Genomic DNA, 25,974 nt, shown 5'->3' on the forward strand with positions numbered 1-25,974 from the left:
TCCGGTCTTGAGCATCTCCTTCTCCACTAAGTCGACGTCATTATTCCACCATTCACCTACAACAACATTTTCACATATGTTTTTCATTTTACATCGTGTGCAATAAATAATATATTAGTTAAATGATCATTACTGCTATTGGGCATAGTTTTGTTTCTCACTTACAATATTTTAATGGAAAAGAAAGACAAACAAATAAAGTTATATTTTGTATACCGAGTATAATGGGAATTTCGGATTGGATGTGGCTGCCGGAGAAGGGATAAGGCTTCCGCGGGTAGATGATGAAGGCGCCGTAGACAGAGGCGCGTTGCCATGAGTGATGAGCATGCCAAAGGAGTGTGCCTCTTTGATCTTCCACTTTAAATCTATATGTATATGATTGTTTCGATCTTATCGGACACTGCGTTATGTAAGCCGGTCCATCTGCCCAACCGGTTCGGTATTGCCTTAAACCATGCCTACTCGCAATCACAAACCCCAAATAAATCGATAAAATTTATCAACTCACAGAGAGAAGTAAGTGTTTAAGTTTATGCATGCATGAAATGTTGTTGTTATATATAAATTTTTACCAATGAATAGTTGTATTGTGAGCGATCCGGTTAGTCACTTTGATTTCTACGGTGTCACCTTCGTGTACCGCCACCGTCGGTCCTGGATATTGTCCGTTCACCGTTAAAAGTTGTTTTGTGTGGCACAATCGAGTTACTTTCTTCCATTCGACCTAAAAAACCAAAAAAAAAACTGTAAGATCATATTGAAAATGTTATGACTGATTGTATAAATGAATAGTAACAAAAATAAGTGTAGGTGTCAAAAACAAGAAACTGAGTGAAACTAAAATTGCTTACATTGAAGTGAAATCGGCGGATGGTTGACGCCGAAGAATGAGGGAGAAGAGTTGCAAATAGAAGCAAAAAGGTCGAAATCACTAGAAACCCTAAATTCTCCATTTTCATTTATAGAATACTGATCGATCTAGCTTCTTTTTTTTACTTAGCTAGCTATATGATTATTGATCAAGTTAGCTGTTGTGGAGGTTCTTTATATAGGATCACATTGGGGGTTTGCTTTCTACTTTTAATACATAATTCTGTCAAAGTACCTATATTTTTCTCCAAAAAATATCGTCTTGCAAGGAGAAAAAAGGAAATGAATAATAACCGGTAAGTTTTCTTACATTATTGGATCGGTAGGTGAGTGTACCACGTACAAAAAAAAAGTGAGCCAGTTATTTTATATATTTTTGAAAGATTTCAAATCTCTCGTAGAGTCTCATCTCAAATGGATTTAATTCACTGCTTCTAAATAATATAGTACCACTAAAACGATCATCTTATAAACTAAGCCTTTTTCTTGTTTTTAAGGCATACCTAGCTAGTTAACTAACCTTTTTATCTATTAGTCCGAACATTTTTTTGTAACGACTACTTTTATAAATTTTTGATCGTATTATCATCTTTAGCTTTATATGAATCTCTTTACTACAGGCCGATTTAGGTGTTTTCCCCATCATCCATAAGACCACCACGTACGTGACATCCTACAACCAATTGACCTCTTTAACAACAAAAAAAAAAAGACAAGAAAAAGAAAAGAGAGAAAGATAAATCAACATCAGTTGACCATACTCATTTGTATAAAAGCTACTTGCCCTCTTGTGTTGAATTGAAGTTTCTTTTTCCCTACTTTCTTTTTCTTCTCTTTTTTTGTTGAAGAAGATTTTAATCTCTTTGTAAAGCTTGAACTTCCTGGCCTCAAATAGTTCTAGCTACTATGTATTACTTTCTTATTATAATTCTTAATTTCTCTTCTCAGGGGACCTCATATCTCAGCTACCTCGGCTTCTCAATTTCAGTACCCAATCATCTCTTTTTCACCAAACTTCCCTCGATTTATATATGTATCCGGCCGCCGATACCTCTCGTACGTATCAACAACTTGCTCATTTTTGTAAACACTCTCGATTCCTCTTTTTGTCACATTTGATAAATGATTAATTAAGATGACTATAAGACTTGATATCTTAGTCACGTATCGGTCTTCGACTAAAACTAACAATTTGATATAACGAAAATGGATAGCTGTAACAAATCTAATACAAAAAGGTAATATAAAACAAGACCAACTAATTAAAGGTCTCTAATTCTCGGTGAATATAGAAGAAGGAAGATAATTTAGTTCATGTTCCAACATATGGAAATCTCAACTATGAATTGTTGAAGTTGAAGGGCTGAAAAGCAATTTCACTTTCGGTATATTTCTGTTTACAGTATACAATCTGAGACCAGCCCCGGCTCAATAGTATTTATAGCCCTAGGGCAAAAAAATTTTTTTGCACCCTTTAAGCTATATAGACACTGAATTTTTAGTATACTTGAACCTAACTATGCTTTAAAAAAACTTGTTTGAACCCTCTTAAAAATTATTTCTACAAAATAGACCCTAATATACATTTAAATGTTATAAATTTGGGTTATATATTATTTTTTTAAAAATAACTGGACCCTTAAACACAAGAAATTTTCGAAATTGTTGATGGTCCCATGGACCACTGCCCCTTTGCCCTCCCCACTTGAGCCGGGGCTGAATCTGACACTTCACTAGTGGAACATATCTACGGTGGTTAATCCTTCTGAAAAAGAAGCACATGCATGTGTAAACTTTGGTTCCGTAAAAAGTTATGTCTGGGGTAAAATTAAAACCACACATGTAAAACGTGTACAATTTATAAATAGTAACGTCCAAATCCTTTTTTTTTTTGTTAACCGTCTTGTATAACGATTAGAAAGTGTTTCAAAGTTAGAAAACAAACCCAAAATCCCTTTTTTTTTGGGTTCAAGCGTCATGAGAATTATTGAGTTTTTTTGGTTGTGAGAGAGTTGCCGTATGGTGCAATGGAGCATCTCCAACGGTTAACAATAAATAATAATAGTTAAAGATGCCATATATTAAGCTTACGTAAAGGCAGCAAAGGATTACAAATTACAGAACACACAACACACAATGTATATATTTTGTATATATTCATTTGCAGTTTTGCACGATACTAAAGAATGGTCTAAATATCAAAAATAAAGAATGATGCTAGACTTTTTCTTGAGAATATGTAAATTGAAAAAAGAAAAAAAAATATGGAAATTTAACTCCACGTTACTGGTCTATAATCTATGATGATAAAATACTTTTTAAAGGCTTTTTTTTTTTTTGGAAAATCATTGAAACTTTATGGTCGATAAAGTGATGTGATCGGTGGGTTGGTGCGAGCCATCGAAGAGAACAAATAATACGAAATTGCGAATTGTTTTAATAGAAAGCATATGAATACATACTACAGAACACAAGTCTTATAAATTTGAGAAAAAAATATGCAACAATTTAACATGGGTTTCAAGTTATAAATTAACCTTATGAAATCAGAAAGAAATTGCAACCCAATGTTATGGAGGAGTCAAGAATAAAATTTCAATTGTATGTGAAATTGTGAAGTTCAACATTTTTTAAAAATACAAATAACCGCAATTCATAAATCATAACTGTTAAAAAGCTATTCAAGCGTTAGATATTTTTGAATGTCTAGCTACTTTGAACAATGATTTTTTAAAATGTAAATATATTCCAAACTGAATTATATGAAAACAGAAAAATATGTAATTTTTGAACTGTTAGTTTAGAATATGTTTTCTCTCACCATTTCAGTATATTATAAACTAGTTTAACTTTAACCCCACAATTTCAGTCACTGGCCATTCGAAACGAACTAATATAACTTTTTAATATAAAATTTTAACTTTTTAAAAAAGTGTGATAATTATTCCTACAAAATGACTGATATTAGTCCAGAGACTTTTGTGACAATGTTTTTTTTACGATAAATATAATTCACATGAAATCCATTTCTTTTACTTCTTCTGGTAGTCATAATTTGAAGTCAAATTCCAAAGTGTGGCGGCATAGCTATTCTATTATAATATAAAGTGAGAAGTTAGATTTTTGACTTTTGGACATTGTACAAATTAAATTAGTATTTCTGTAGAAAACAGTGTAGCCTAATTTGCTTAACCAATCTGGCGTATATGGACTTTGTTCTGGAAAATGCCATACAACTTTTTGCAGTTTCTTGTTGAAGCTGTGGTTTGGAGTTGGTGGTGGGGCGGGTAATGGGTAAGCTCCCTAGAGCTCACTTTACTCGACCATACGGTCCATACCATTATCAAAAGATCATTATATTCCAGCTGACCAATGATTTCTTCATTATAATTTTCTTTTTTTGTCGTTATTACTTGTCAGATTAGTCCAAAAATAATCGTAATTCAGCTGGAGATCATATTACACAAATAGGATAATGATACATTTTAGGTTCTGACACCGTGGACTATAATAATAGACTCTCTAGATTAGTCTTCGTCATTAGAAAGCCAACTAACACAGCCACTATGTGTGCTGATTTTTCTTTATTTAATCACTTTTAACTTTTAAGAAGTCGAGTATGTCTTCCGGGTTTATTATAAAAGACCCAAATATCACGGTTTGAGCTAACCGGATCATACCAACCACACAAACTGTCCCTGAGTGTGAGTACTGAAACGAATTGATTAGGTAAATTACTAATTAGTAAAATGAATTTCAAAATATAGTAAAAAATGAACTTCAAAATAGTATCAGTCTTTGAAAAGGAGAAACAAAAAAAAACATACATGGAGATCACTGTCTTTATTTGAAGTTTTCATTCTCACCTCCAAACTATTAAATACAACAATCAAACCCAACCACGAAGATAGATGTGGAAGAAGGGAGAAGAAAATGGAGAATCCAATTTTTTCACCAGAAAACTTTCGTGAAAAGAACCAAAAAAAAAACTAAAATCTTGTTTTTTAAGAATTATGAAGAGAAGCAACTCTATCAGTAAGCTCTGCAACAGTTTCATCATCTTCTTCCTCAGCTATGGTGTCCTGCAAAACAGAGAGAACAGAACAACAGTAAGCAACTTCTTCTTCTTGTTCCTTCCAAGATCTTCTGTTTTTCTTTCTTTCATTCTTCACTAACTAACTAACTAATTAACCTCTTTGTCGGTTTTAGACTGGACACCAATGCATTTAGAACCGCTGATGCTCGCGCTCTTCATGAGGTTACGAGCACTGTAACCTCCTCCATTGTCTCCCTCCTCAGATTCCAAGGTTGAAGCCACAGCAGCAGCTGCTCTTCTCTCAACATCACTGGTTTCTTCTGCAGTTTCACCATTCGGAGCAGGAACTCTCTCTCTGTAACACAATCACAGAGAAGGACAATGCTCTCAGAGAGAGAGAGATAGAGAGAGGAGAAGAAAGAGAGATTCTGTGAAAGACACTACCTTGGCAAAGAAGCATGATGTCTGTGAAGTGCAGTACTTCTTCCTCCTCCTGCTGCTCCTGGTTTACCTTGATTCTCTTCAAGATGCGCAAATTGCCTTTTAAATCGGTCAACACCACTGCGTGTAACAACAAAAAAAGATTTATGGATTACATAACTTTCTGTTTTCAATATTTATTGAATCTGTAACTGTTAATTAGCTAACCTGGGGTACATGAAGCTAAGCTGATCCCCACCACGAAGGTATTCCTCCAACATCTGAGGATGGTATTCCAGTATCTGATTTTTGGTTATCCAAAGACAAGTGATTGTTAGCATCAATGAAGAATATAGAAACAAAACCAGAGCATACAAAGATATGTAGAAGGGTTCTTTCTCTTTTTTTTTCTTACCTCTCGGTAAATTAATTCTCTGACATCATCTTTTGTTAACTTCTTTCTCTCAAAGTCAAATTCAAGCTTTGAAATTGGCTGTGTCGATGGTTCACGCTGTGAATTTGACAAACCACTGAAGTATGGATCAGCTAGTGCCTGTAAATAAGGAAATCCAAACGACAAATGTAAGAGATTTCGTCTGTGTAAAAGAAAAAGGAAAACAAAGCAGATCTACATCTCACTTACATCTTCAGCTGATGCACGGTCTTTCGGATCAAAGGCAAGCAGGCGTTCCAGAAGGCGGAGAGCCAAAGGATCAGCTTTAGGGAACTTATGAGAGAATGGGACTTGCTGTTTTTTCCTCATGCTACTAAGATATCTCCTCGCCTTTTCATTTCTAATCTGTAGAGTTCCAAGATTGCAAAACTCATTACAGGGGATCAGATTACTCTCAAATGATGGATGGAATGGAATACATTAAATTTGCTACAGAAACTATGAACAGATGCTTTGATTGACTAACCCTTGATATCGACTCAGGAGGTGGAGTGCCAAGAAAGTCAGTCATAAGATCCAATTGGTGCACCACGTTTTTCCCGGGAAACAAAGGCTTACCCAAAAGCATTTCCGCAAAAATGCAACCGACACTCCAAATATCAATCGCAGGGGTATACTGAAATATAACAAGAGATGGTTGGTCTTATCAACACAATGAAACCACACAACAATATCCTACAAAATAGCAAACTAGAAGCCTTTTCTTGATATAGAGAAATAACAATAACCAGAAATAAAATCTTACTTTGGAGAAAAACGATCCACAGAGTTCAGGGGCACGATACCACCGAGTAGCTACATAATCCTACAAACACACATAAAAAGGATTTAGTTTACAAGCACAGAAAAAGTTAGAAAAAACCTATTGAACTTTTTAGCTGTCGGATTATTCGAGGTAGATGACTCACAGTCCAAAATATAGCGGTTGGGGCATCGTTAAAGGAAACACGAGCCAGACCAAAATCACAGATCTTCAATTTGCAATCAGCATTAGCAAGAATGTTCTTTGGTTTCAAATCCCGATGAAACACATTAGCTGCAAACAGAACACTCAAGTGTTTCAATAAATGCATACAAAAAAAAAAAGGCCATGAGGATCAAAAAAAGGGACCAATGAGTAAAACAAGGAAAATAACCTGCGTGAACATATTTGAGACCACGGAGAAGCTGATACAAGAAAAACTGATAATGCTCAGGAGTTAAATCATCGTTGGCCTTGATGACTTGATGAAGATCAGATTCCATCAATTCAAAGACAACATAAATATCCCTGAATTCTCTACGAGAAGGAGGTAGCATGATATGTTTAATCTCCACAACATCAGGATGACGAAGCAGACGAAGCAATTTGATCTCTCTGAGAATCCTAGTAGCATCAGAGACATGCTCAAACACATCGTTAATCTTCTTGATGGCAACTCTCTCTCCAGTGTGCGAGTCTAGAGCAGAAGCCACAACACCATAGCTTCCTTTCCCAACGACTTCTTGAATCTGATACCTGTTTGCTTCACCATACTCCGTGAAGAACTCAGCATCCTGCACACACCCTCAACAAGTTATTCATTCTTACTTCAAAAAAACTGATAGATCTTCAATCAAAAGGAACACAAAAGTCAATAAAAATCAATCCTTTAGTGAAGCCAATGCAGAAATGGGAAAGGTACCTTCTTGTGAGAATCCATAAGAGGTAAGTGATTACGTTTAGGAACTTTAATAAGAGTAAGACCAGAGAAATCGAGATCTTCAATAATGATAAGCTCTTTGAAATCTCCAGAGGAAGCGGAATGATCGGGGTTAGAAGGAGAAGGAGAAGAAGAAGAAGAGGGATTGAGAATGGATTGTTCGTGATTGCTATTATTGGAAGAAGAAGAAGAAGAAGAAGAAGAAGAAGGTCGCTTAAAAAGCCATCGACGAACACCGTCGACGAGATTCCCACCACCACCCATACACCACTACTAGATTAGAAAAGAAGGGAAAAAAAAAATTAAAAAGAAAAGATTAGTAATTTACAAAATTGGGTTTCCGAAAATTTGCTGAGCCAAACGATTCTCGTCAAATCACCATATTTCTCGCCGCGTTTCTCGATTTGGTCCTTCGGAGTTGGAGACCATGTTCTTCTCCTCTCTCTTCCTCTGTTTTTTTTTCTTAAATATATTTTCAGTTATTTTATTACTCATTTATTGTTTTTTTTTTTATTTTCTTTCCCATCATGCTCACTTGCTCAGATATTTTTTCCTTATTGGATTGGGAGAGAGAGTGTGGAGGGAGACGAACAAATTTGTCTATAGTATTATTATTATTTTAAGTTTTTAAACCTTTGTAATAATAATATTTTCAACGACCCGGTTTGATTATACCGGATTCGACCGTGTGGGCATGCATTTATTGTATATTATATGGGCTTTTACAAAGCCCATACAATAATTTCAAAAAATATTATTTTCCTCCAACAATCAACATTCGAATTAAGATGTAACATTTTTTTTTGATAACTATGTGAATTTTCATTAACTTGAAGTTGCAGAAAGATTACAAAAGCCTTGATACATATCCCATCCCTTGCCCAAAAAAAATAAAAACAAGAGAGGAAAAGCTGGAGAAAATGAGTAGGAGATCCTAGTCATACTTTAACCAGACCAAAAGCATGTAACACTTAAACCGAAACGTAAGTTCTAATTATGAAAAGCTGAATTAAGATGAATTAAGATGTAACATACGTAAGTAACAAAACCGAAACGTAAAGTTCTAATTATGAAACTGAATGAAACACTTAAAAAGCTAATGAGTAATGACCTCTTTGCTTGTTCTGACGAGATCAGGGGGCATATAAGGACCAGCCAACTGAGAGCAGGAGGAGTCTGTCGTCGTTCAAGCACATCATAGTAAACGTCATAGATGAATTCCGACAGTCATGTAATCTAAGTTTTTTTATATTTCGCAGTAATAAAATATCAGATTCTGAAACTGTTAGGATATAGTCTCCACTCTCGAATTATTTATATGTTGTTGATCTTGCGAAGGTACGTCTCAATCTTTCCTCGTTCTCAAGTTTTCTCATTATAACCTTTAGATGATAAGTCATGGGAGAATAATGCACAAGGTGGGTGAGCGAAGCATTAAAATAGCCCTAAAGAAAGAATTTTGAATATGGAAAGCACGATCATAAACTATTCAACGATTGTATTATTTTCTTATTTTAAATTAGATTTACAGTCATCTAATTTTTTTAACGATTAGCAAATAAAAATGAATTGGTGAGTTTTTATTACTATATCTCTGTTATTAGCTTTGACCGGTTTGTACAAAATAGAGAATTTCTTTTTACAGAATTGAGTTTAATTATCGAATCTATATTAACATTTTTGCCATTTTAGTTTTGTTTATTTAAAAAGTTATTTACAATATTAACCCCTAAAATTTTTCTAAAATTAACATGACTTCAGATTTTGTTTCCTAGATATTTTACATTTCATTCCAACTAAATAAATAACAGCAATCAATATGGAAATAGAAATTATCATATATTTAACTATACATTCTGTTGTGTTTTGAAGATATTCTATATCTGAATCCTTCACAAACGAAGAAAACAACAATTTGATTCCCATTTTGTTTTCCAAAACATATGAGCTTTGATTTTTAACATAAGAAAAACTTCAACTGACATTTATTTAAATATTATAATTAACATATATAAACTTAATAAAATTTTTGATTATTACGAATATGTAAAATTAAAAAAGTTTAAAATACTATATAATTATATAGTAGATGAGTTATAAAAAGAACATGTTAAAATTAATAAAATGTTATTACATTTGTGTTAACACGGGTTATATCCTCATTTAATTATTTATTAAGACTAATAATATTAGAATATTTGACATAAAATCAAGTTGATTTAACTAAGATTATGTAAAATAATTACATCATTAGGAAAAATGTGACTTAATCACAGTATATATATTACTTATTATGTATTTAGATCCCTTATTCATTGTTATAATAATTAAAAATTAAAATAGAATCTCAAACACTAAACAAAACAAATTAAATATAACAAACAAATGGTCATGAAGTGTATTGCGGGTTAATAAAATAATATAAACATTTATCCACACAATAACCAGAAAATTTAGTTATTTTTTTTATTTATAAAACATCCAATATTTAATAAATAGATACAACATAAATATAAATTATAATAAAAATTATATGTCCGCGGTGGGTTAAAATCTAATTGCTTTGATTTTTGTTTACAAAACTAAGGAGAAACAAGAAGAATATATATTTTCTCTAACAATTCACGTGCTTACTAATTCCACTTGTGAATCACTCTTTACTTTTTTCTTTTTCTTTTACGAGTAAGACTTTAATAAATGTGTTACTAGTCTAGGTATTATTTATGGCGCAATGTATAATTCTTGTCTTTTGAACAAAAATTCGTTTTTTTCCAAATCCTAAACGACCAATGACGATGAAAGAAAAAAAAAACATAAAGTTGAAAAAGGCAACGCCTTTACATTTTTATGAGGATATGTTTGCATGTTGTCACACACCACAGTAGCCAAAAAAACAAAAATCAAGTCTCCGCCCAGCTCAAAAATCCACTCTTCCTCCTCTACTAGTAAGTAATCTCAATCTATATCTTACTCTGTTTTTTTTTTTTTTTACGCAATTTTTTTTTTAGTTGAATTTTGTCGGACTTTAAGAGAGAGAAAGTGGCGTCTTTGTTTGTGGACTTTCTCTTTATAGGAGAGAGAGTCAAAGGACTCGAGAGAGAAGCAAAGAGGTTTTGTTAAACTTGCTGAAGAAAAAGCTCGAAACTTTCATCTCTTTCTCTTATTGGGTTTTTTGATCAGCTTTTGAAATCACCAATAAAAACAAAAAGTATTCTTCTGGGTATTTTTTCTTGAAATCGAAATCTGATCTCCGTTCAAGAGACTTTTGCTTTTGATTTTGGATTCCGATTTGAATCTTTTTTTTTGTTGGCTGCAGTTATTATTAGGTTTTGACGAGCCGTTGATCTGGACTGAGTTCCAGATCTCCGGGTCGTGTCGTGTGTTGTTGCCGAGGAATTAGGGTTTTAGCTCAAGAAAGTTTGTCTTTTGGATTTAGAGGTAGGGATGGTGGACAAGTTTCCTCCGGGTCGATGTTGTTCGCTGCTGTGACATTTGGAGTATGAAGATGAACATGAAGAAATTTCTTAAAAAGCTTCGTATCACTCCCAATCAACGAGACGACGGTGAAGGTTCTGTTTCTAACCGAAGCAACAAGTCCAGCGATGCAGAACCTTCTCCTTCTGATTCTTTGAGGTCTCTAGATACTACTACTCATAGTAATAACCCTGAATTCAAACCCTTTTCCGGTTTATCCAATTGGTTAAGCTCTGTTGCTCAAAGGAGAAGCCCTACTACTACTACTACTACTACTTCTTCCAATGTCAATAGTAAAGAGGATGAATCAACCATGGAACATGGTGGTGGGTCAGAATCTGGGATGCAGGGTTTGGGTTCTACTCATTCCAAGGATCCAGAAGTTGAAGAAGAATACCAGATACAGTTGGCTCTTGAGTTAAGTGCTAGGGAGGATCCTGAAGCTGCTCAGATTGAGGCTATGAAGCAGTTCAGTTTAGGTTCTCGTCCTTCTCCTCCTGAGAATTCTCCTGCTGAACTCATGGCATTTAGATACTGGGTGAGTTTTTTTACTCATTGCTAGAAATAGAAACAATTTCTTACTCACTTGAGCAATTAATAGATTGTGCTTCAATACAATAAGTGTTGTTGATACCAGAATCCACCTAGAGAGATTTCTTGCAGAATTATACTATTAGTTCTGACCAATTTTTTATCATCTGGAATTTTGCAGAATTATAACTGTCTTGGCTATGATGACAAGATTGTGGATGGTTTCTATGACCTGTGTGGAGTAATGAATGAATCTTCCTTAGAAAGAATACCTCCCTTAGTTGATCTCCAAGGGACACTTGTGTCAGATGGTGTAACTTGGGATGCTGTTCTTGTGAACAGAAGCGAAGATCCTAATCTCTTGAGGCTTGAACAAAAGGCTCTTGATATTGCAGCAAAATCAAAGTCTGCGTCTTCTTCAGGGTTTGTGAACAGTGAACTGGTAAGGAAGCTGGCAGTTTTAGTTGCAGATTACATGGGTGGACCAGTTGTGGAGCCAGATAGTACGTTAAGAGCTTGGTGGAGTCTGAGCTACAGCTTGAAAGCAACCCTCCGTAGCATGGTTTTACCCCTGGGTTCTCTAACTATTGGATTGGCTCGTCATCGTGCCTTGTTATTCAAAGTATGTACCTGCCCTCTTTTAAGTTTGCTTTGTTTGAAAATTAGCATAAAAGGGTCACTTTTTGTATGTAATCTCATGACTGTTGAAGCTTCTTGTTAGTTTGGTGCATGTTTGAAATTTTGTGCAAAATGCCTGTGTTTGTCTGGCTATATTTATTACATACAAAGCATATTGCACCTCTAAAACGCGGTTTGGTGTTTCGTCTCTTCTTTTTTATGAGACTCTGTAGGTTTTGTGTGATAGCGTTGGTGTTCCTTGTCGAATAGTCAAAGGACAGCAATACACTGGTTCAGATGATGTGGCAATGAACTCCATTAAGACTGATGATGGCAGGTGACTTTCGAATTTGAATTCAATTGTTATGCACTTTCAACAATATCTCTGTCACTTGTAGAGAAAAATGTATGTATATATTTATGCTCACCAACCGTGTGTGGGTGTATATGAAAATGTGTGCATATGGACTTGGGCGTGTGTTATAGCTAACTCGCATCTCTAAAATGGCCAAAAGCTACTACTGAGGATTGATAAAAGTGTAACTTTTTTTGGTCTAAGCAACAATACTGTTAGGAGGAAGCATGCTTCATGCTTGTATTGTGGTTACTGTTATTGCAGTCTGCAAATGGCAAAGCATTTTCCCTAATGCATCCAAATGTGAATTTTAGGGAGTACATTGTTGATCTCATGGGAGATCCAGGCACGCTTATCCCCGCTGATGCAGCTGGACTACAAATGGACTATGATGATTCTGTCTACTCTGCCAGTCCCAGGGATGCTGATTCATCTCATGTAGCTTCTTCCAGCAGTGGGGTCGAGAGCTCAATTGAAGAGCACGCAGGATCTTGGTCAGCGGAACATCGTTCTAGGACCAAGGGTTCCCGGGAAGAAAACCAGTCTGAAGGTGGGGGGGATCTCATGATTCATCCAAACATTTGTAGGGAAGTTGTGGGAAGTCATAAGGCTCCTGTTCAACCTGTTTCCAGCAAGCCTGCTCATTCTTTCACCCATGCCAGATCACCATCTTGGACTGAAGGTGTTAGCTCTCCAGCTGGACGCAGGATGAAAGTCAAAGATGTTTCACAATATATGATTGATGCTGCCAAAGAGAATCCACAACTAGCTCAGAAGCTTCATGATGTGTTACTTGAAAGTGGAGTTGTTGCTCCTCGAAACTTATTTTCAGAAGTTTATTCAGAGTCAATGGAAGCAACAGTTGAAATAAAACCTGTGGCTGAATCCAATGATGAGAAAGGGAAAGATTTTGGAACAATCCAGCAAGGAAGAAACCAGAGCAATCTTGGCCCTGTGAGGTTTTTACCTCCACTTCCAAGACCGCAACCTAAAACAAATACTCATGATCGACGTGAACATTCAGGACCTGGACTCGGTCATTTGTCTGATGATTGCAAAATTGATGGTCAGTCTGATTCGTCACATTCTGAAACATCTACTGACTATCCCAGAAATGTTCCTGTTGCCGTAGCTGCAGCGGCTGTTGTTGCATCTTCCATGGTTGTTGCTGCTGCCAAGTCAGCAAACTCGGATTCCTCCACCTTAGAACTTTCTGCTGCAGCTGCTGCTGCAGTTGTAGCGACAGCTGCAGCAGTGAGCAGGCAGATTGAACTAGATTCACATAGCAACGGAGATGCTGGTTCTGCTGGGCTTCATGGGGTAGGTTCTGGAGGAGAACGAAAATCTGACAGATCTACTGGCAATGAAAGTTCAAAATCTGATTCTGCAATTGATGATGTGGCTGAATGCGAGATTTTGTGGGAGGAAGTTACTGTGGCTGAGCGTATCGGACTCGGTACTAACTTATACTCTACTGCATGCTTTAGCGTAACAACTGCTACAACAAATAAGTATTATTGATTTACCTCTTTTGATACAGGATCATACGGAGAGGTGTATAGGGGAGATTGGCATGGAACTGTGAGTATCTCTTATTTCGTTAGCTTAATACAGTATCAATGTAGCTTTACTAATTGGCTGACAATGAGAAAAACGTGGTAAATTTGCTTATTATTTCAATATCAATGAAACTCTTGGTTTGGTAGGCAGTGGCTGTCAAGAAGTTCATTGACCAAGATATTACTGGAGAGGCACTGGAGGAATTCAGAAGTGAGGTATAAGTTCTTTTCCTTCTCTAGAAATTCTTTGTACCCTTTCAAGTTTCAAATATTAACCGCTAAATGACAGATTCGTAATATTTCATTTCGACTCGATTCAAGGTCCGGATGATGAGAAGGCTCAGACACCCTAACATTGTTCTCTTCATGGGAGCTGTAACTCGCCCTCCAAATCTCTCAATTGTTACAGAATTTCTTCCTAGGTATGCTATGATCTGTTTCATGATTTAATTGTTTCCACGCTCGCTAAATGATTTGCGTATCTTTGATGATAACTATCCCTGTCCCATCTATTAGTGAGCAGAGCTCAGACTCATCGTTCTCTTTTCTGTGTGTACTTTTCAGCTTATAAGAAAATTTTGCTTGTGCAGAGGTAGCTTGTATAGGTTAATCCACAGGCCAAATAACCAATTAGATGAGCGAAAACGTCTGAGGATGGCTCTGGATGCTGTATTACTCATTTCTCTTCCTCTCCTTTTCTTACCTTTACTATATTTTGTATCTTCTTGGTTGTTTCTTACCCAAAAAAGAAAAAACTCGAACCTTTGTAGGCCCGTGGAATGAATTATTTACACAGCTGTAATCCAATGATTGTCCATCGCGATCTTAAATCCCCAAACCTTCTAGTTGACAAAAACTGGGTTGTCAAGGTCAGTAATCCTTCCTCTCTAATTTCATTTTAGCTCCTGTTATATCTCTAATGGCTTTTGCATATTTCTCAGGTGTGCGATTTTGGGTTGTCTAGAATGAAAGTAAGCACATACCTGTCTTCAAAGTCAACAGCAGGCACGGTAAGCTGCTAGAAGAGATTCACTGTTCTCCACTAGGATAGTTTAATGTCAACTAAAAAGATCGACTAGATTCTAAGTTCATCAAGCCGAGGAACATAATTATAATTCCACAGTCAAATATCATCAGAAACAACATCATCTCTTACTTGTTAGTTCATTGATCTAAGGTAGGCGTGATTTTGTGTGTTTTCTCATTTCAGGCTGAATGGATGGCTCCAGAAGTGCTTAGAAACGAACCAGCGGATGAAAAGTAGGGTTTTTTCTTAAGCTCTCCTTACCAAAAGAAACATGCTTCTAGCTTATTATATTATATTTTTCCTCATGTAATGTTCCCTTATAAGAACGAGGTAACATATAATGTGAAAACAGGTGTGATGTGTATAGCTATGGAGTTATCCTGTGGGAACTCTTCACGTTACAGCAACCATGGGGGAAAATGAACCCAATGCAAGTTGTTGGTGCAGTAGGGTTTCAACATCGAAGACTTGAAATCCCAGAGTTTGTGGATCCCGGAATTGCAGAGATCATCAGGAAATGTTGGCAGACGTAAGTCAGTTTATAGAAGTAGAGTCAGTTTTGTCAATGAAATATAGCTCTGGTCTGTCTGTAATGGTTTTATTAAATATTTGATCTGATTTTGGTAGGGATCCAAGGTTAAGACCAAGTTTTGTAGAGATCATGGCTTCTCTAAAGCAGCTACAGAAACCTATAATGGGTCCGAACAACCAGAGAGCAGGAGTTGCCAGTTCTTCTTCATTGACCACTGATGAGCAGGAACAATAACAACAATGGTTGAAGAAGATGGTCAATTCTTTACATTTTGTGTTCTGTGATGTGCTTGCTTTTCATGTGTGTGTATTCACCATGTTTTTGTTTACAAATTGTAAAAAGAAAAAGATGAATGACAAAAAAAAAAGAAAAAAAAAAGGAGGAAAAAGAAATTATTTTGTCAATGGTAAAAAAATCATTGAGAATTGAACTTTCATTTCTCTTATTATATACGAAATTCAAAGTAATTAACTGTTACTATTATATTATCTGTTGCAAAAAAAATTGAATTATTTTTGATTATTTCGTTACTAAACAATAAATGGAATAAGCCTTCTGATCTGTTCTGTTCTGTCTTGAAATAACATCAATAACTTCATTCATCATCACAAGAACTGAAAATGGCGAATCTATTCACTGCTACGGCTCCTTTTCTCAGAGTCTCACAGCCTTTCACCAAACCGTCCCATCATCACTGCTACGCCTCTTCTTCCCCTCCGCCTGAGCCTGAATCTTCTTCTCCTCCTCCTCCTCCTCCTCCGTCTCAACCGCTGACATCGCAACAGAAGAGGAAGAAGACCGTTGAGTCGACGGATTGGATCGCTTCTTCCCTGACGCGGCGGTTCGGAATCGGCGCGGGTCTTGCCTGGGCGGGGTTTCTCGCTTTCGGAGTCATCTCCGAACAGATCAAGACTCGGATTGAGGTTTCTCAAGAAATAGCTAACACCAGGTCTTTAAATATATATTTCTTCACATAGTTTTACAAATTGACAGATCACAAAGAATGAAGTTTTTGGATTCTTAAGTTGTTTCTTTTCTTATGGTTTGCAGAGATGTAGAAGAAGAGAAAGAGATTGTGTTACCCAATGGCATTAGGTACCATTATTAACTAGATTATTAAAAGTTGAATGAGCTCTTGAATCAGTTACTGATCTATTATAACCTTTGTAGGTACTATGATCTACGGGTTGGAGGAGGAGCGACACCAAGGTCAGGAGACTTGGTAGTGATTGATCTAAAAGGGCAAGTGCAAGGAACCGGACAAGTATTTGTGGACACATTTGGAAGCAAAGGAAAGAAGAAGCCATTAGCACTTGTGGTGGGTTCAAAGCCATACAGTAAAGGATTATGTGAAGGCATAGATTATATTCTAAGGTCGATGAAAGCTGGAGGTAAACGTAGAGTGATCGTTCCACCATCGTTGGGATTTGGAGAGGAAGGTGCTGAACTTGAATCGGGTTTGCAGATTCCTCCCAATGCTTCGTTGGAGTATGTAATTGAGATTGATAGAGTCTCAATTGCACCTGCTTGATTTATTTTGTATAGCGTTTGGTTTTAATTGGCAAATAAACCGAACAAAACCGGGTCAAAATCTTGACTTTTTAATGTAAATCTATATATTATTTTGTATTTTTTTTTATGTGGTTTAAACGTATTTGGGACATATTGATAAAGTCTTAGCCACGATTACGAAGAAAGGAACAACGAGGATTTAGGAATCTGGAGGCGGCGCGGAGTTTGGAGAAATTGATTGGTCGGAAAGAATGGTGAAAGTGATCGATCCCCATTACCTAGCTATCACCGCCATTGTCACCGTAATGTCATTTTTTTTTTTTTGGGGTGCATTTTTGTGTGTTTTAAGAGCTGGGGTTAGGTTAGGTTGGGTCATTTGCTAATGTAAGGTTTTGGTTGTTGTGTAGGTTGGTTATCAATTCATATTCTTCGTAATCACAGCTCTTTTCAAATTTGATCAAGTTACAGACTTTGCCGGTACGTTGATGCTTTTATTTTGGAAAAAATGTTAAAATCCTTTGAATGTTTCGTAATTCTTCTTTCGATTGTATTGACTCGGAAGTGAATGTTGTTGTTGTCAGGAAGTACTAATTTCGTGATACTTGCTGTGTTGACTCTGGTTCTCAAACGGACATTTCATTTTCGTCAGGTTAAAAGACCTTCCACCCTCTCTTTCTCTCTGAGATAATAATCATTCTTGAGTTATATTTCCTAGTCTCATCGAGTTTTTGTCTGAGATAATTGACTCAATTCTCCTAATCTCTCAGGTAGTCTTGACTGTGCTAGTAGTCGTATGGGGACTTCGTTTGGGACTGTTCCTCCTAATGAGGTTTGCACCTTGGCATTTGCAAAAAATATTGTGTGACAGAAATATATAACAGTTAAATGAAGTTTTTCTAGTCATGTCATGATGTATCTATTCCATCCTAACGTTGAGTAGGATCTTGCAATGGGGTGAAGATCGACGTTTTGATGAAATGCGTGGAAATATTGGGAAGCTAGTAGTCTTTTGGACTTTTCAGGTCAGCTACAAACTTTGGTTTTTCATCTTTCGAAAATAGAGAAGAAGAAAATTGCTCAGCCAAGTTGGATTCTTGTGATCTAACAACACTATGTGGGTTTTTGTTCCTTTTTTTCCCTACCAGGCCGTGTGGGTTTGGACAGTTAGTTTACCTGTTACCTTTGTTAACGCAAGCAACGGTGGAAGATTTTTTCAGCCAGCAGATGTTATAGGTTGGACAATGTGGGTTGCAGGGTTCTTGATTGAAACTATAGCTGATCAACAAAAGCTTTCATTCAAGAACTGTCAAGAAAACAAAGGAAGATGGTGTGATGTTGGTATATGGAAGTATTCACGCCATCCAAACTACTTCGGTGAGGTTAGTATTGTTAAAATATTCTTCTATAGATTTACAGATTGGTTTTGTATGAATTTAGAAGAAGCTCCAAAAAAAAAGAATAAATTGATGGATGTGATTATGAATTCAGATGTTACTCTGGTGGGGCATATATTTGGCTGCATTGCCTGTGCTTAAAGGTGCCGAGTACCTTGTCATAGTTGGACCACTCTTTCTCACTTTGCTACTTTTCTTCGTTAGCGGCATACCATTACTCGAGGTTCTCTCTATCTCTCCTCTCTCTTTCCACTCTTGCACATTCTGTTACACAGCAGAAACATCATTCTTGTTGTGTATAAATGCAGGAATCTGCGGACAAAAAATATGGTAACGTGGCAGCTTATAGACACTATAAGAAGACAACTAGGTATGATACCAAGCTCTTTGAACCCCGTTATTGGCTCTCGAATATAAGCTAAATCCCTCTTTCAACTCGATATTGGTTTACAGCCCTCTGATTCTGTTACCCCGAGGAGTGTATGGGTACTTACCAAAATGGTGCAAGACAGTCTTTCTCTTTGAGTTTCCATTGTACAGCCGGAATCTCCCTCAAGAAACTACTACAGTCTGGTGAGTCTCTTGAAATATGAATGAATTCACAGCATATTTGTCATTTATTTGGCTTCAATCTCTTCGTAATCCTACAAAGTCTGTGTCATGAACCTAATGAGTTATTTTTACGCGCAAGGGATAGAAGAAACTCAAATAAGAAGAGCCAGAAAAGTATTGACTGAGAGAGATGGCTATTGTATTTTTGCCCATCTCCTAGACTCCTAGTTCTACCTTCATGATCAAACTCTCTTTTTTTTTGTATAGATTCTCGTTTGTCTTTGAATACATGTGAAAAGTAAATGATACATTGATTGTGAATACAATAAGATTCAAACCAAGCTTCAAAAAAATGTTGGAGGGAAAATTACATATGATTCAAAAGAAACGTTCTCTATGGAAAGACCTATCGATGTGAACTGTTACTGAAGTTCTCTAAGGAAATCACGGCACCTGATCTAAGTTCACCTGAAGAAGGAAGTATCAGAATGAGAAAGTAAGATGTGGATTCCAAAGGAACATGCGTCGTCACTGATTTGCATTTAGTTCTGTTCTTCATACGCCAATGTCGATCATCGATCCTTCCGCTAATGCCTTCGCATCTTGGCTTCCTTTAATTTCTGATTTCAACTTTTTCTTAACCCTAAGTTCGTTAGATTCATGTCGTAACTGGCAATGATATCATATTTGCCGGTTTGAGTTTATGTTGCCTTGTCAATGCCACTTTCTTGCGAAACAAGCAATTGAATATAACTTGGATCTTTCTCATCGGCTCAAGGTTTTAATTTGGTGTCTGTTTACTCACCGAACGGATCCTTCATTTGTGTGCCTGATGGGATTATATATATAAGTTCTAGCCATGAGAATGACTGAATGAGAATGTTCCTGCAACTTTGTTTAATCTATCTTAAGGCTCTTTTCTAACATATATATACTTGACTGACCAGTAGTAGTCATGTATACGTTTCAAGACTGACTCGTTCCTTCATCCATTGATCATCATCATAGACATGCATCAACACTCCTATATATATATATATATATATATTATACTAGCTATTTTCCTACTCTCATCTACATATGAGTCTCCAGCATGTTTACTTGTTCCCCTCGCTGATAATAGATATTGCAGCAACTTGGCAGTTCATTTGATGAACGTGTGTGCGTGTGTAACACAGATGGCGTGGAAGAGGGCAGAGCCGGACCAATGAAATTTGGGGCCCATATGCCCATAGGAATTTTTTTTTTCTGATAATAATTTTTACATAATTTAAAAGTATAAAGTAAAAAAACAATTTTTAATTATAATTCTTGTTTTAAAAACATATTACTGTCAAATAAGTTTCAAAAAAAATATTGTAAACATATTCTCTCTGTACCATAAAGATTGATGTTTTGAGATATTACACATTTTAAGAAAACAATGATTACTGAGTTTAAATATATTTTTTTCTTTGACTAAAAATATACTCTCTCCGTTTCAAAATATAGGATGTTTTAAGCAAAACACGCAGATTAAGAAGTCTTTACTTTTAACAAGTTCAACTAATCAGAAACAATACTGCATAATAGAAAATACTAAACTAATCCAAAAGTTGCATTGAAATTTGAAAACATCCTATATTATGAAACAAAAAACTTCTCCAAAACATCCTATATTTTGAAACGGAGGGAGTATTATTTAATTTTAAACCAATAACAATTCAAAATTTTAAATATTTTCAATGATTACTTCTTGAAGTTTACAAAACATCAATCTTTGTGGGACAAAAAAATATCCCAAAACATCAATCTTTGTAGGACAGAGAGAGTATTTTTTAGTGAAAATAAGTTTCAAAAACATTTTTCTAGAACATTTTTGATATTTTTTACAAGATTTATTCAACAAATATATTATTTTTTTTGTATATATAAAAAAACCAAAATAGAAAAGTGAGGCCCCTTTAAGATGGGGCCCATTCAAATGTTTCAAAAGAATGTGTTCAAGTCCCGCTTTGGAAGAGAGTAGCAATTGATGGACTATCTGATAAAGTTGTTGAAGCGGCTGGAGAGTTGTGGGATCGCTATACATGCAAAAAGCCCAATGACATGCCGGCATCGCATTCTCTTATCGAGGTTCCGGAATCGCCACAATCTGGCAAATCTATTGCTTTCGAAAATATCCCGTCCTACTTTCCTATCACCTCTTCTTTACATCAGCATCTCTTGGCATATCACACAAGACCTTGTGTCCTTCTCTTAGTGACTGCATGTGCTGCTGCCGCAAATGTTTCTGCTTTTTACCGATCCATGGAAGATTGGTCTCACGTCAGATTGGTGGCCACGGAGGATGTGGTTCAGTATCTGAACATTAATATAACCCCGATGTTCTAAATGACTCCGTGACTCGAGATGAGCTGCAAAGGTGGGCAGAGATGGTCATTGCTCCTTTGTCAGAGTAAGTAATTGATTTTCAATTATAGGTCTTTTTCATTAACTTTTTTTCTCTACAAAATCTTTATAAGCTAACTGCGTTCAACTAAATCTACGAAAACTTAAAATCTTACTTAAATAGTTTATTTGTTGTATTTTTTATTCTTTTATAAATCTTAAAATAAAATTTGCTATCTTTTTTTCGTGCATCCTAAAACAAATTAGCTGCATAATTTTAAATTATATTTTCATATTATATTAAATTAATAAGTATTCAAATAAAATTAAATTAAAAATATTAAGTTACATACAAATTAATAATATTATATTGAAAATGAGTTTCTCACCGAGATACACCCACAATATTAAGAAGAGTTTCTCAAATTGTTCCACACTAAAAAAAAAAAATAATATGAGAAACTCATAAGTTTTCAACAATACACATGCTCTTACATTGCATCTTCGATGCCAGTGTCTGAGACTCTGAGTGACAGTATCCAGTAACCAGGCCCGGCCCGAGCTAAAGCTCGTAATTGAATTAGAAGGAGCTCCAAAAAAAAGAACAAATTGATGGATGTGATTGTAAATTCAGATGTTACTCTGGTGGGGCATATATGTGGCTGCATTGCCTGTGTTTCAGATGTTACTTCTGAAAAGTAGATGATACATTGATTGTGAATACAATAAGATTCAAACCAAGCTTCCAAAAAAATGTTGGAAGGAAAATTACATATGATTCAAAAGAAACGTTCTCTATGGAATGACTATCGATGTGAACTGTTACTGAAGTTCTCTAAGGAAATCACGGCACCTGATCTAAGTTCACCTGAAGAAGAAGTATCAGAATGAGAAAGTAAGATGTATAATACCCAGAGATGAAGGCAAACAAGATAGAGCACAGCCCAGATTTTGGCAGTCGGGTTTCTACGCAAGAAGACGGTTCCCGAGACGAATATAGCATTTAGTTGCATCACTAGCCATCCCAAATGTTTCTTGCCTGACCGGATTTTATCTTGGATAGCTGGTTTAAACTTTGATCCTGAGAGTTCCCAGTCTCCTGCTTCAAGATCTTGGGATGCGGCTTCAATTGCAGACATACCTTTGTTTTCTTCTATAAGCCTTGACACAGCCTGGCAAAGAATCCAAACTGGATCGGGTATGGAAGAAAATATTTTTGTTTTGGGAGCAAACAGGTTGGTGAGATTCATCAATGTACCTCGATTCTAAACGATATGGTTGCTTTCTCTGAGGAAAGCGCTTCGACCTGGTAAAGTTGGCAAGACAATTTGGAAGTTATTCTGGCAATTTTTTTTTTGGTCTAAATGTCTCTATCTTAAGTGTTAATATACCTGGGATTGTTTTTGAATAAGGTGGTCAGTAAGCTGGTTGAGTCTTCGCTTCAGTTCAATTTCCACTTCAGTTGGTTCTTCGAGTTCCTTTCTCATCATTTCTATGTCTGCTTCCAGTTTAGTTGCCTGAAATTAACAGGGATCAAGCAAAAAAGGAATGAGCTTCAAATATAATCTTGAGCTCTGTATCACAATAGATGGATCTTCCAGTCTTTAATGAAAAATTATACAGCTGCATATACCTAATAGGAATAATCTAAGGAAACCTGAAGCATAAGTCAACCAGACAATTGTGCTAGCTAACCTTATCTTGTAACCGCCCGATTTTATCAGTCAGCAAAGAAATCTCTGCTTCAAGCATCTGGTGTTCGAAGATGTCTCCCCTAGAAGTATCTAACTACACAGCCCACATATAAGCAGCATGGTTTTCAGACCAAAGAGACAAAGATTAAAGAAAAGGAAACAGAAAGAAAAGAAGTACCAAGTCACCTGTTTTAGAATTGATCCACTTTCCCCAATACGAAAAGTATTCCGCTTCAGTTCTACATGATAAAGACAACTTCTTCAGCAAAATAGAGAAGTGATTAATAAGAGCAGTAAAAAAAATTCATGCGAAGTAGAAGAAGCTTTTTATAAGAGAGGTGCCTAACTGTATAATTTCTCAAAGAAAGAACCCATACCTTCCAGAGTAGACTCTTTAAGCTCAACTTGTTGTCGGAGTACTGCTACCTGCTCTATCTGGTCACATCAGAAAGGAAAGAGATTAGTAAATAAATGCAGATTTTAGAAATTGGTTCTAAAACCTTGACTCAACAATTAGGTATTGATCAAAACATCCTTAGCGTCAGAAGATCGACATCTTTTAGTAAGAACGCTGAACATTACCAATAAACAAAATAACTAGATGATTTAATCCTTATACCTGAGTCTCAAGTTTCTTCTGCCCAGCAGCAAGCGATCTTGTAAGTTCCGCGTTTGCAGCCTATAACATTCCATTTTTTTATATGTAAATCAGGAAAACAGGTCTGTCCATTATAAGGTAACTAAGAGCACTTTGAACTGTCACCAAACAAATTACGCGGTTAATACCTCCAATCCGGCCAAACGTGTGAGAACTTCCATTCTGGTGTTGTTATGCTTCTGTTTTTCAAGGTCAGCAGCTTCCAGTGTCTCCATCATGTTTGTTTGCAACTCTGCAGCCTAAACGGAAGAGGACAAACACAGCATATCTAGTTCATTTAGCTTGAGTAATACAACTGTCAAATCATATTATAGGTGTTCGCAGCAGCTTCTATTATGCATAGCGAGCTTTGCAGTTCAGACTCTAAGAGTGAAACTAGTGTTTTGCTAGTGTCAACGATAATGAGCATGTCAATTCTTAATATGAATCAAGTAATATGCACGCTTGCATTTTTGTCAGCTGAAACATGATATAATGTCGAAGTGCAGTCTTAATTGTCTAAACCTTCATCATTGCAAGCAAAAGAACTTGGGGAAAATTCCTACCTCTTGTGCCTGTTGTTTAGCTCGCTCCTCGACTATTTTCTCTAAACTCTGTTTTTCACCCTCAAGTCTTGCTACCATATTCTCTCGCTCTTTGATGATCGCTACAGCTTTTGTTGCAATTTTTTCAGCGAATATTTTCTCTCGTATCCTCCTACGCTCCTCCCTCTGACGCTCCCTCTCAGAGTCAGTGCTCGAGTCAGACTCATAATCGGATTCAGATTCATCACTTGACAAGGAAGAATCTTTCCTCTTTAGACGATCAGAAACATTGCTCTGCGAGACTTCTTCCCTCAACTGCTTTCCCCATACAGCACTTCTTCTGGGCTCACGACCATCCTTTTTTCCGACACTTGGTAATGTTCCCTTAGGGAGAGTCTCATGGGCCGATCTCGTGGAGTCATCCAGGGAAGGTGGCTGCGCACTCACATCCTTCTCACTCACTTTACGATTTGACTTCACAAACATATCCCGAGGAGTATTCCTACGTTCCATGTCAGCATCAGAAGGGCTAGACACTTCCTTGTCGCTAGGTTCCTTATTCGGCTGTTTTTGTGGCCTCCCTCTGGAATCGACCACATTAGCACTAGTACTCTTCTTTCCACCATCAGATACCAAAGGATTTTTCCCCACATTCCCATGCCGTTTTCCATCCTTCTTCAATCCTCGAGTCACAGATGTTCCACCGGGACTACGAGGCTTAAGAGTACTGGTCACCTGACTTGGAGAACTCAGGAGTTCTGTCCAGTCATTGTCAGTGAGTTTATTAGTTTTATCTTGTGTCAAACCCTGTGACGGTGAACTTGTCTTTTCTTGAGATTGATCTGGTTGGCGTAATTTTTTGCCACTACTCAAGTAGCTAGGTGGTTTTTGCTCAACTGAGTTCCTCTGAGATCCACTGCCAGAATCACTACCACCTTCATATGTCTTCTTCCTCAGCTGATCTTTCAAAGAAACAGGACTACTTCCAGATTTTGGAGAGGTCTCAAAGACCTCGTCATGGGTCTCAGACTTCTCATCCTTTCGTAGAGACTCTGCTGCCTGCTGATCGAGCTGAAGAAAAAACACAGTTTACATAATTCCCAATTAGCACAAATTTTATGGTAACGAGCTCAAGTAGATTTAGACTCTCGATTAACAAATTGTAAAAACAAACGCAAGAATCTGAGATAGTAAAAGCAGTAATCGGTGCAATGCAATGAATAAATTGTGTAACAATTTTAGATTAATCAAATTCCTGAATCACATCAATTTCAATAAAACTTACTCCTACATTCGAAACGTCGGGATCAAAAAGTTCCAAACATGAGGATCGAGATTAAACTAGAACCCAGACGACTACCAAATCCGATAATTTTCATACTTAATCTATGCAAAACGATAATGAGATTCGACATCTCTATCTCTCTCTCTCTCTCTCTCTCTCTCTCTCTCTTTCTAACCTGTTGAAGAATCGTTTCGGCGGCTTTGAGCTTCGACGAGATCCAATTTGCCATTTTTTTTTTTTCAATGCTCTTTAGAAAAGAGATGGGATTAAACACCCATCGACACCGTTTTGTTACCAAAGTGAGTTCTCAATTGCACTCTCGCATGAGAGATCAACGAAGAAGACGAAGATGAAATCAAAGAATTGGAGAGGTGTGTTGCTACGGTGACGTAGTTAATTTTTAGCAAACGCCGAAAGAGACTCC

General features: G+C 36.4%; 6 protein-coding genes across 14 annotated transcripts; 3 read left to right on the forward strand and 3 right to left on the reverse strand.

The window, feature by feature from the left end:
- LOC104759278 (laccase-1-like) lies at positions 1 to 1,087 on the reverse strand (the record flags this gene model as incomplete). Its single annotated transcript, XM_010482223.2, has 4 exons — positions 855 to 1,087; positions 576 to 727; positions 217 to 461; positions 1 to 56 (listed from the first exon to the last, which is right to left on the reverse strand). Coding segments are annotated over exons 1-4 (561 nt in total), but the record flags the coding sequence as incomplete, so codon positions are not given.
- LOC104756151 (mitogen-activated protein kinase 8) lies at positions 4,650 to 8,015 on the reverse strand. Of its 2 annotated transcripts, none has more exons than XM_010478682.2 (12): positions 7,845 to 8,015; positions 7,448 to 7,735; positions 6,920 to 7,319; positions 6,692 to 6,819; positions 6,529 to 6,588; positions 6,250 to 6,399; positions 5,973 to 6,128; positions 5,745 to 5,882; positions 5,558 to 5,631; positions 5,354 to 5,470; positions 5,066 to 5,264; positions 4,650 to 4,955 (listed from the first exon to the last, which is right to left on the reverse strand). In XM_010478682.2, exons 1-12 carry the CDS (start codon positions 7,845 to 7,847, stop codon positions 4,878 to 4,880), a joined length of 1,791 nt encoding a protein of 596 aa, XP_010476984.1. In that variant the 5' UTR covers positions 7,848 to 8,015; the 3' UTR covers positions 4,650 to 4,877. The 2 variants fall into 2 exon arrangements, with proteins under 2 accessions (XP_010476984.1, XP_019095067.1); XM_019239522.1 differs by having other exon boundaries at positions 7,448 to 7,738.
- Positions 10,310 to 16,040, forward strand: LOC104756152 (serine/threonine-protein kinase EDR1-like). Of its 4 annotated transcripts, none has more exons than XM_010478686.2 (14): positions 10,310 to 10,410; positions 10,782 to 11,477; positions 11,652 to 12,092; positions 12,322 to 12,425; positions 12,758 to 13,899; positions 13,984 to 14,024; positions 14,150 to 14,218; positions 14,324 to 14,424; positions 14,593 to 14,671; positions 14,773 to 14,871; positions 14,944 to 15,012; positions 15,213 to 15,262; positions 15,382 to 15,558; positions 15,657 to 16,040. In XM_010478686.2, exons 2-14 carry the CDS (start codon positions 10,965 to 10,967, stop codon positions 15,793 to 15,795), a joined length of 3,024 nt encoding a protein of 1,007 aa, XP_010476988.1. In that variant the 5' UTR covers positions 10,310 to 10,410; positions 10,782 to 10,964; the 3' UTR covers positions 15,796 to 16,040. The 4 variants fall into 4 exon arrangements, with proteins under 4 accessions (XP_010476988.1, XP_010476986.1, XP_010476989.1 ...); XM_010478684.2 differs by lacking the exon at positions 10,310 to 10,410 and adding an exon at positions 10,476 to 10,685; XM_010478687.2 differs by lacking the exon at positions 10,310 to 10,410 and adding an exon at positions 10,476 to 10,673.
- LOC104756153 (peptidyl-prolyl cis-trans isomerase FKBP17-2, chloroplastic) lies at positions 16,103 to 17,195 on the forward strand. The gene is made up of 3 exons (XM_010478688.2): positions 16,103 to 16,510; positions 16,612 to 16,656; positions 16,732 to 17,195. Exons 1-3 carry the CDS (start codon positions 16,182 to 16,184, stop codon positions 17,090 to 17,092), a joined length of 735 nt encoding a protein of 244 aa, XP_010476990.1. The 5' UTR covers positions 16,103 to 16,181; the 3' UTR covers positions 17,093 to 17,195.
- LOC104756154 lies at positions 17,232 to 19,342 on the forward strand. 3 transcript variants are annotated; one of them, XM_010478689.2, is made up of 10 exons: positions 17,232 to 17,375; positions 17,481 to 17,550; positions 17,655 to 17,722; positions 17,841 to 17,902; positions 18,014 to 18,095; positions 18,219 to 18,452; positions 18,562 to 18,690; positions 18,776 to 18,837; positions 18,921 to 19,040; positions 19,159 to 19,342. In XM_010478689.2, exons 1-10 carry the CDS (start codon positions 17,325 to 17,327, stop codon positions 19,202 to 19,204), a joined length of 924 nt encoding a protein of 307 aa, XP_010476991.1. In that variant the 5' UTR covers positions 17,232 to 17,324; the 3' UTR covers positions 19,205 to 19,342. The 3 variants fall into 3 exon arrangements, with proteins under 3 accessions (XP_010476991.1, XP_010476992.1, XP_010476993.1); XM_010478690.2 differs by having other exon boundaries at positions 19,165 to 19,342; XM_010478691.1 differs by having other exon boundaries at positions 19,168 to 19,260.
- LOC104756156 (golgin candidate 2-like) lies at positions 19,411 to 25,962 on the reverse strand. 3 transcript variants are annotated; one of them, XM_010478695.2, is made up of 11 exons: positions 25,726 to 25,962; positions 24,287 to 25,336; positions 23,870 to 23,980; positions 23,703 to 23,762; positions 23,461 to 23,518; positions 23,270 to 23,322; positions 23,085 to 23,177; positions 22,781 to 22,906; positions 22,648 to 22,695; positions 22,248 to 22,561; positions 19,411 to 19,477 (listed from the first exon to the last, which is right to left on the reverse strand). In XM_010478695.2, the coding sequence occupies exons 1-11, from the start codon at positions 25,777 to 25,779 to the stop codon at positions 19,426 to 19,428; spliced, it is 2,019 nt and encodes a 672-aa protein (XP_010476997.1). In that variant the 5' UTR covers positions 25,780 to 25,962; the 3' UTR covers positions 19,411 to 19,425. The 3 variants fall into 3 exon arrangements, with proteins under 3 accessions (XP_010476997.1, XP_010476994.1, XP_010476995.1); XM_010478692.2 differs by having other exon boundaries at positions 19,411 to 19,487; positions 22,258 to 22,561; positions 25,726 to 25,961; XM_010478693.1 differs by lacking the exon at positions 19,411 to 19,477 and having other exon boundaries at positions 21,987 to 22,561; positions 25,726 to 25,961.

The sequence above is a fragment of the Camelina sativa genome, chromosome 17, assembly GCF_000633955.1.
Source record: "Camelina sativa cultivar DH55 chromosome 17, Cs, whole genome shotgun sequence".
Classification (NCBI taxonomy): domain Eukaryota; kingdom Viridiplantae; phylum Streptophyta; class Magnoliopsida; order Brassicales; family Brassicaceae; genus Camelina; species Camelina sativa.

Bases quoted from the DNA above. Each gene is read 5' to 3' on its own strand.
- LOC104756152 (XM_010478686.2), top strand. From the start codon at position 10,965: ATGAAGATGAACATGAAGAAATTTCTTAAAAAGCTTCGTATCACTCCC. The intron at 14,425-14,592 runs GTATGCTATGAT...TTGCTTGTGCAG, and splicing joins GTTACAGAATTTCTTCCTAG to AGGTAGCTTGTATAGGTTAA. The intron at 15,263-15,381 runs GTAGGGTTTTTT...ATGTGAAAACAG, and splicing joins AACGAACCAGCGGATGAAAA to GTGTGATGTGTATAGCTATG.
- LOC104756156 (XM_010478695.2), bottom strand. From the start codon at position 25,779: ATGGCAAATTGGATCTCGTCGAAGCTCAAAGCCGCCGAAACGATTCTT. The intron at 23,519-23,702 runs GTATAAGGATTA...TGATGTGACCAG, and splicing joins AGAAGAAACTTGAGACTCAG to ATAGAGCAGGTAGCAGTACT. The intron at 23,178-23,269 runs GTGACTTGGTAC...TGGGCTGTGTAG, and splicing joins GTGGATCAATTCTAAAACAG to TTAGATACTTCTAGGGGAGA.
- LOC104756151 (XM_010478682.2), bottom strand. The intron at 6,129-6,249 runs GTTAGTCAATCA...GGAACTCTACAG, and splicing joins CTCCTGAGTCGATATCAAGG to ATTAGAAATGAAAAGGCGAG. The intron at 5,471-5,557 runs GTTAGCTAATTA...TGTTACACGCAG, and splicing joins CTTAGCTTCATGTACCCCAG to TGGTGTTGACCGATTTAAAA.
- LOC104756153 (XM_010478688.2), top strand. From the start codon at position 16,182: ATGGCGAATCTATTCACTGCTACGGCTCCTTTTCTCAGAGTCTCACAG. The intron at 16,511-16,611 runs GTCTTTAAATAT...TATGGTTTGCAG, and splicing joins CAAGAAATAGCTAACACCAG to AGATGTAGAAGAAGAGAAAG. The intron at 16,657-16,731 runs GTACCATTATTA...TAACCTTTGTAG, and splicing joins GTGTTACCCAATGGCATTAG to GTACTATGATCTACGGGTTG.
- LOC104756154 (XM_010478689.2), top strand. From the start codon at position 17,325: ATGGTGAAAGTGATCGATCCCCATTACCTAGCTATCACCGCCATTGTC. The intron at 18,691-18,775 runs GTTCTCTCTATC...GTATAAATGCAG, and splicing joins GCGGCATACCATTACTCGAG to GAATCTGCGGACAAAAAATA. The intron at 18,838-18,920 runs GTATGATACCAA...ATTGGTTTACAG, and splicing joins CACTATAAGAAGACAACTAG to CCCTCTGATTCTGTTACCCC.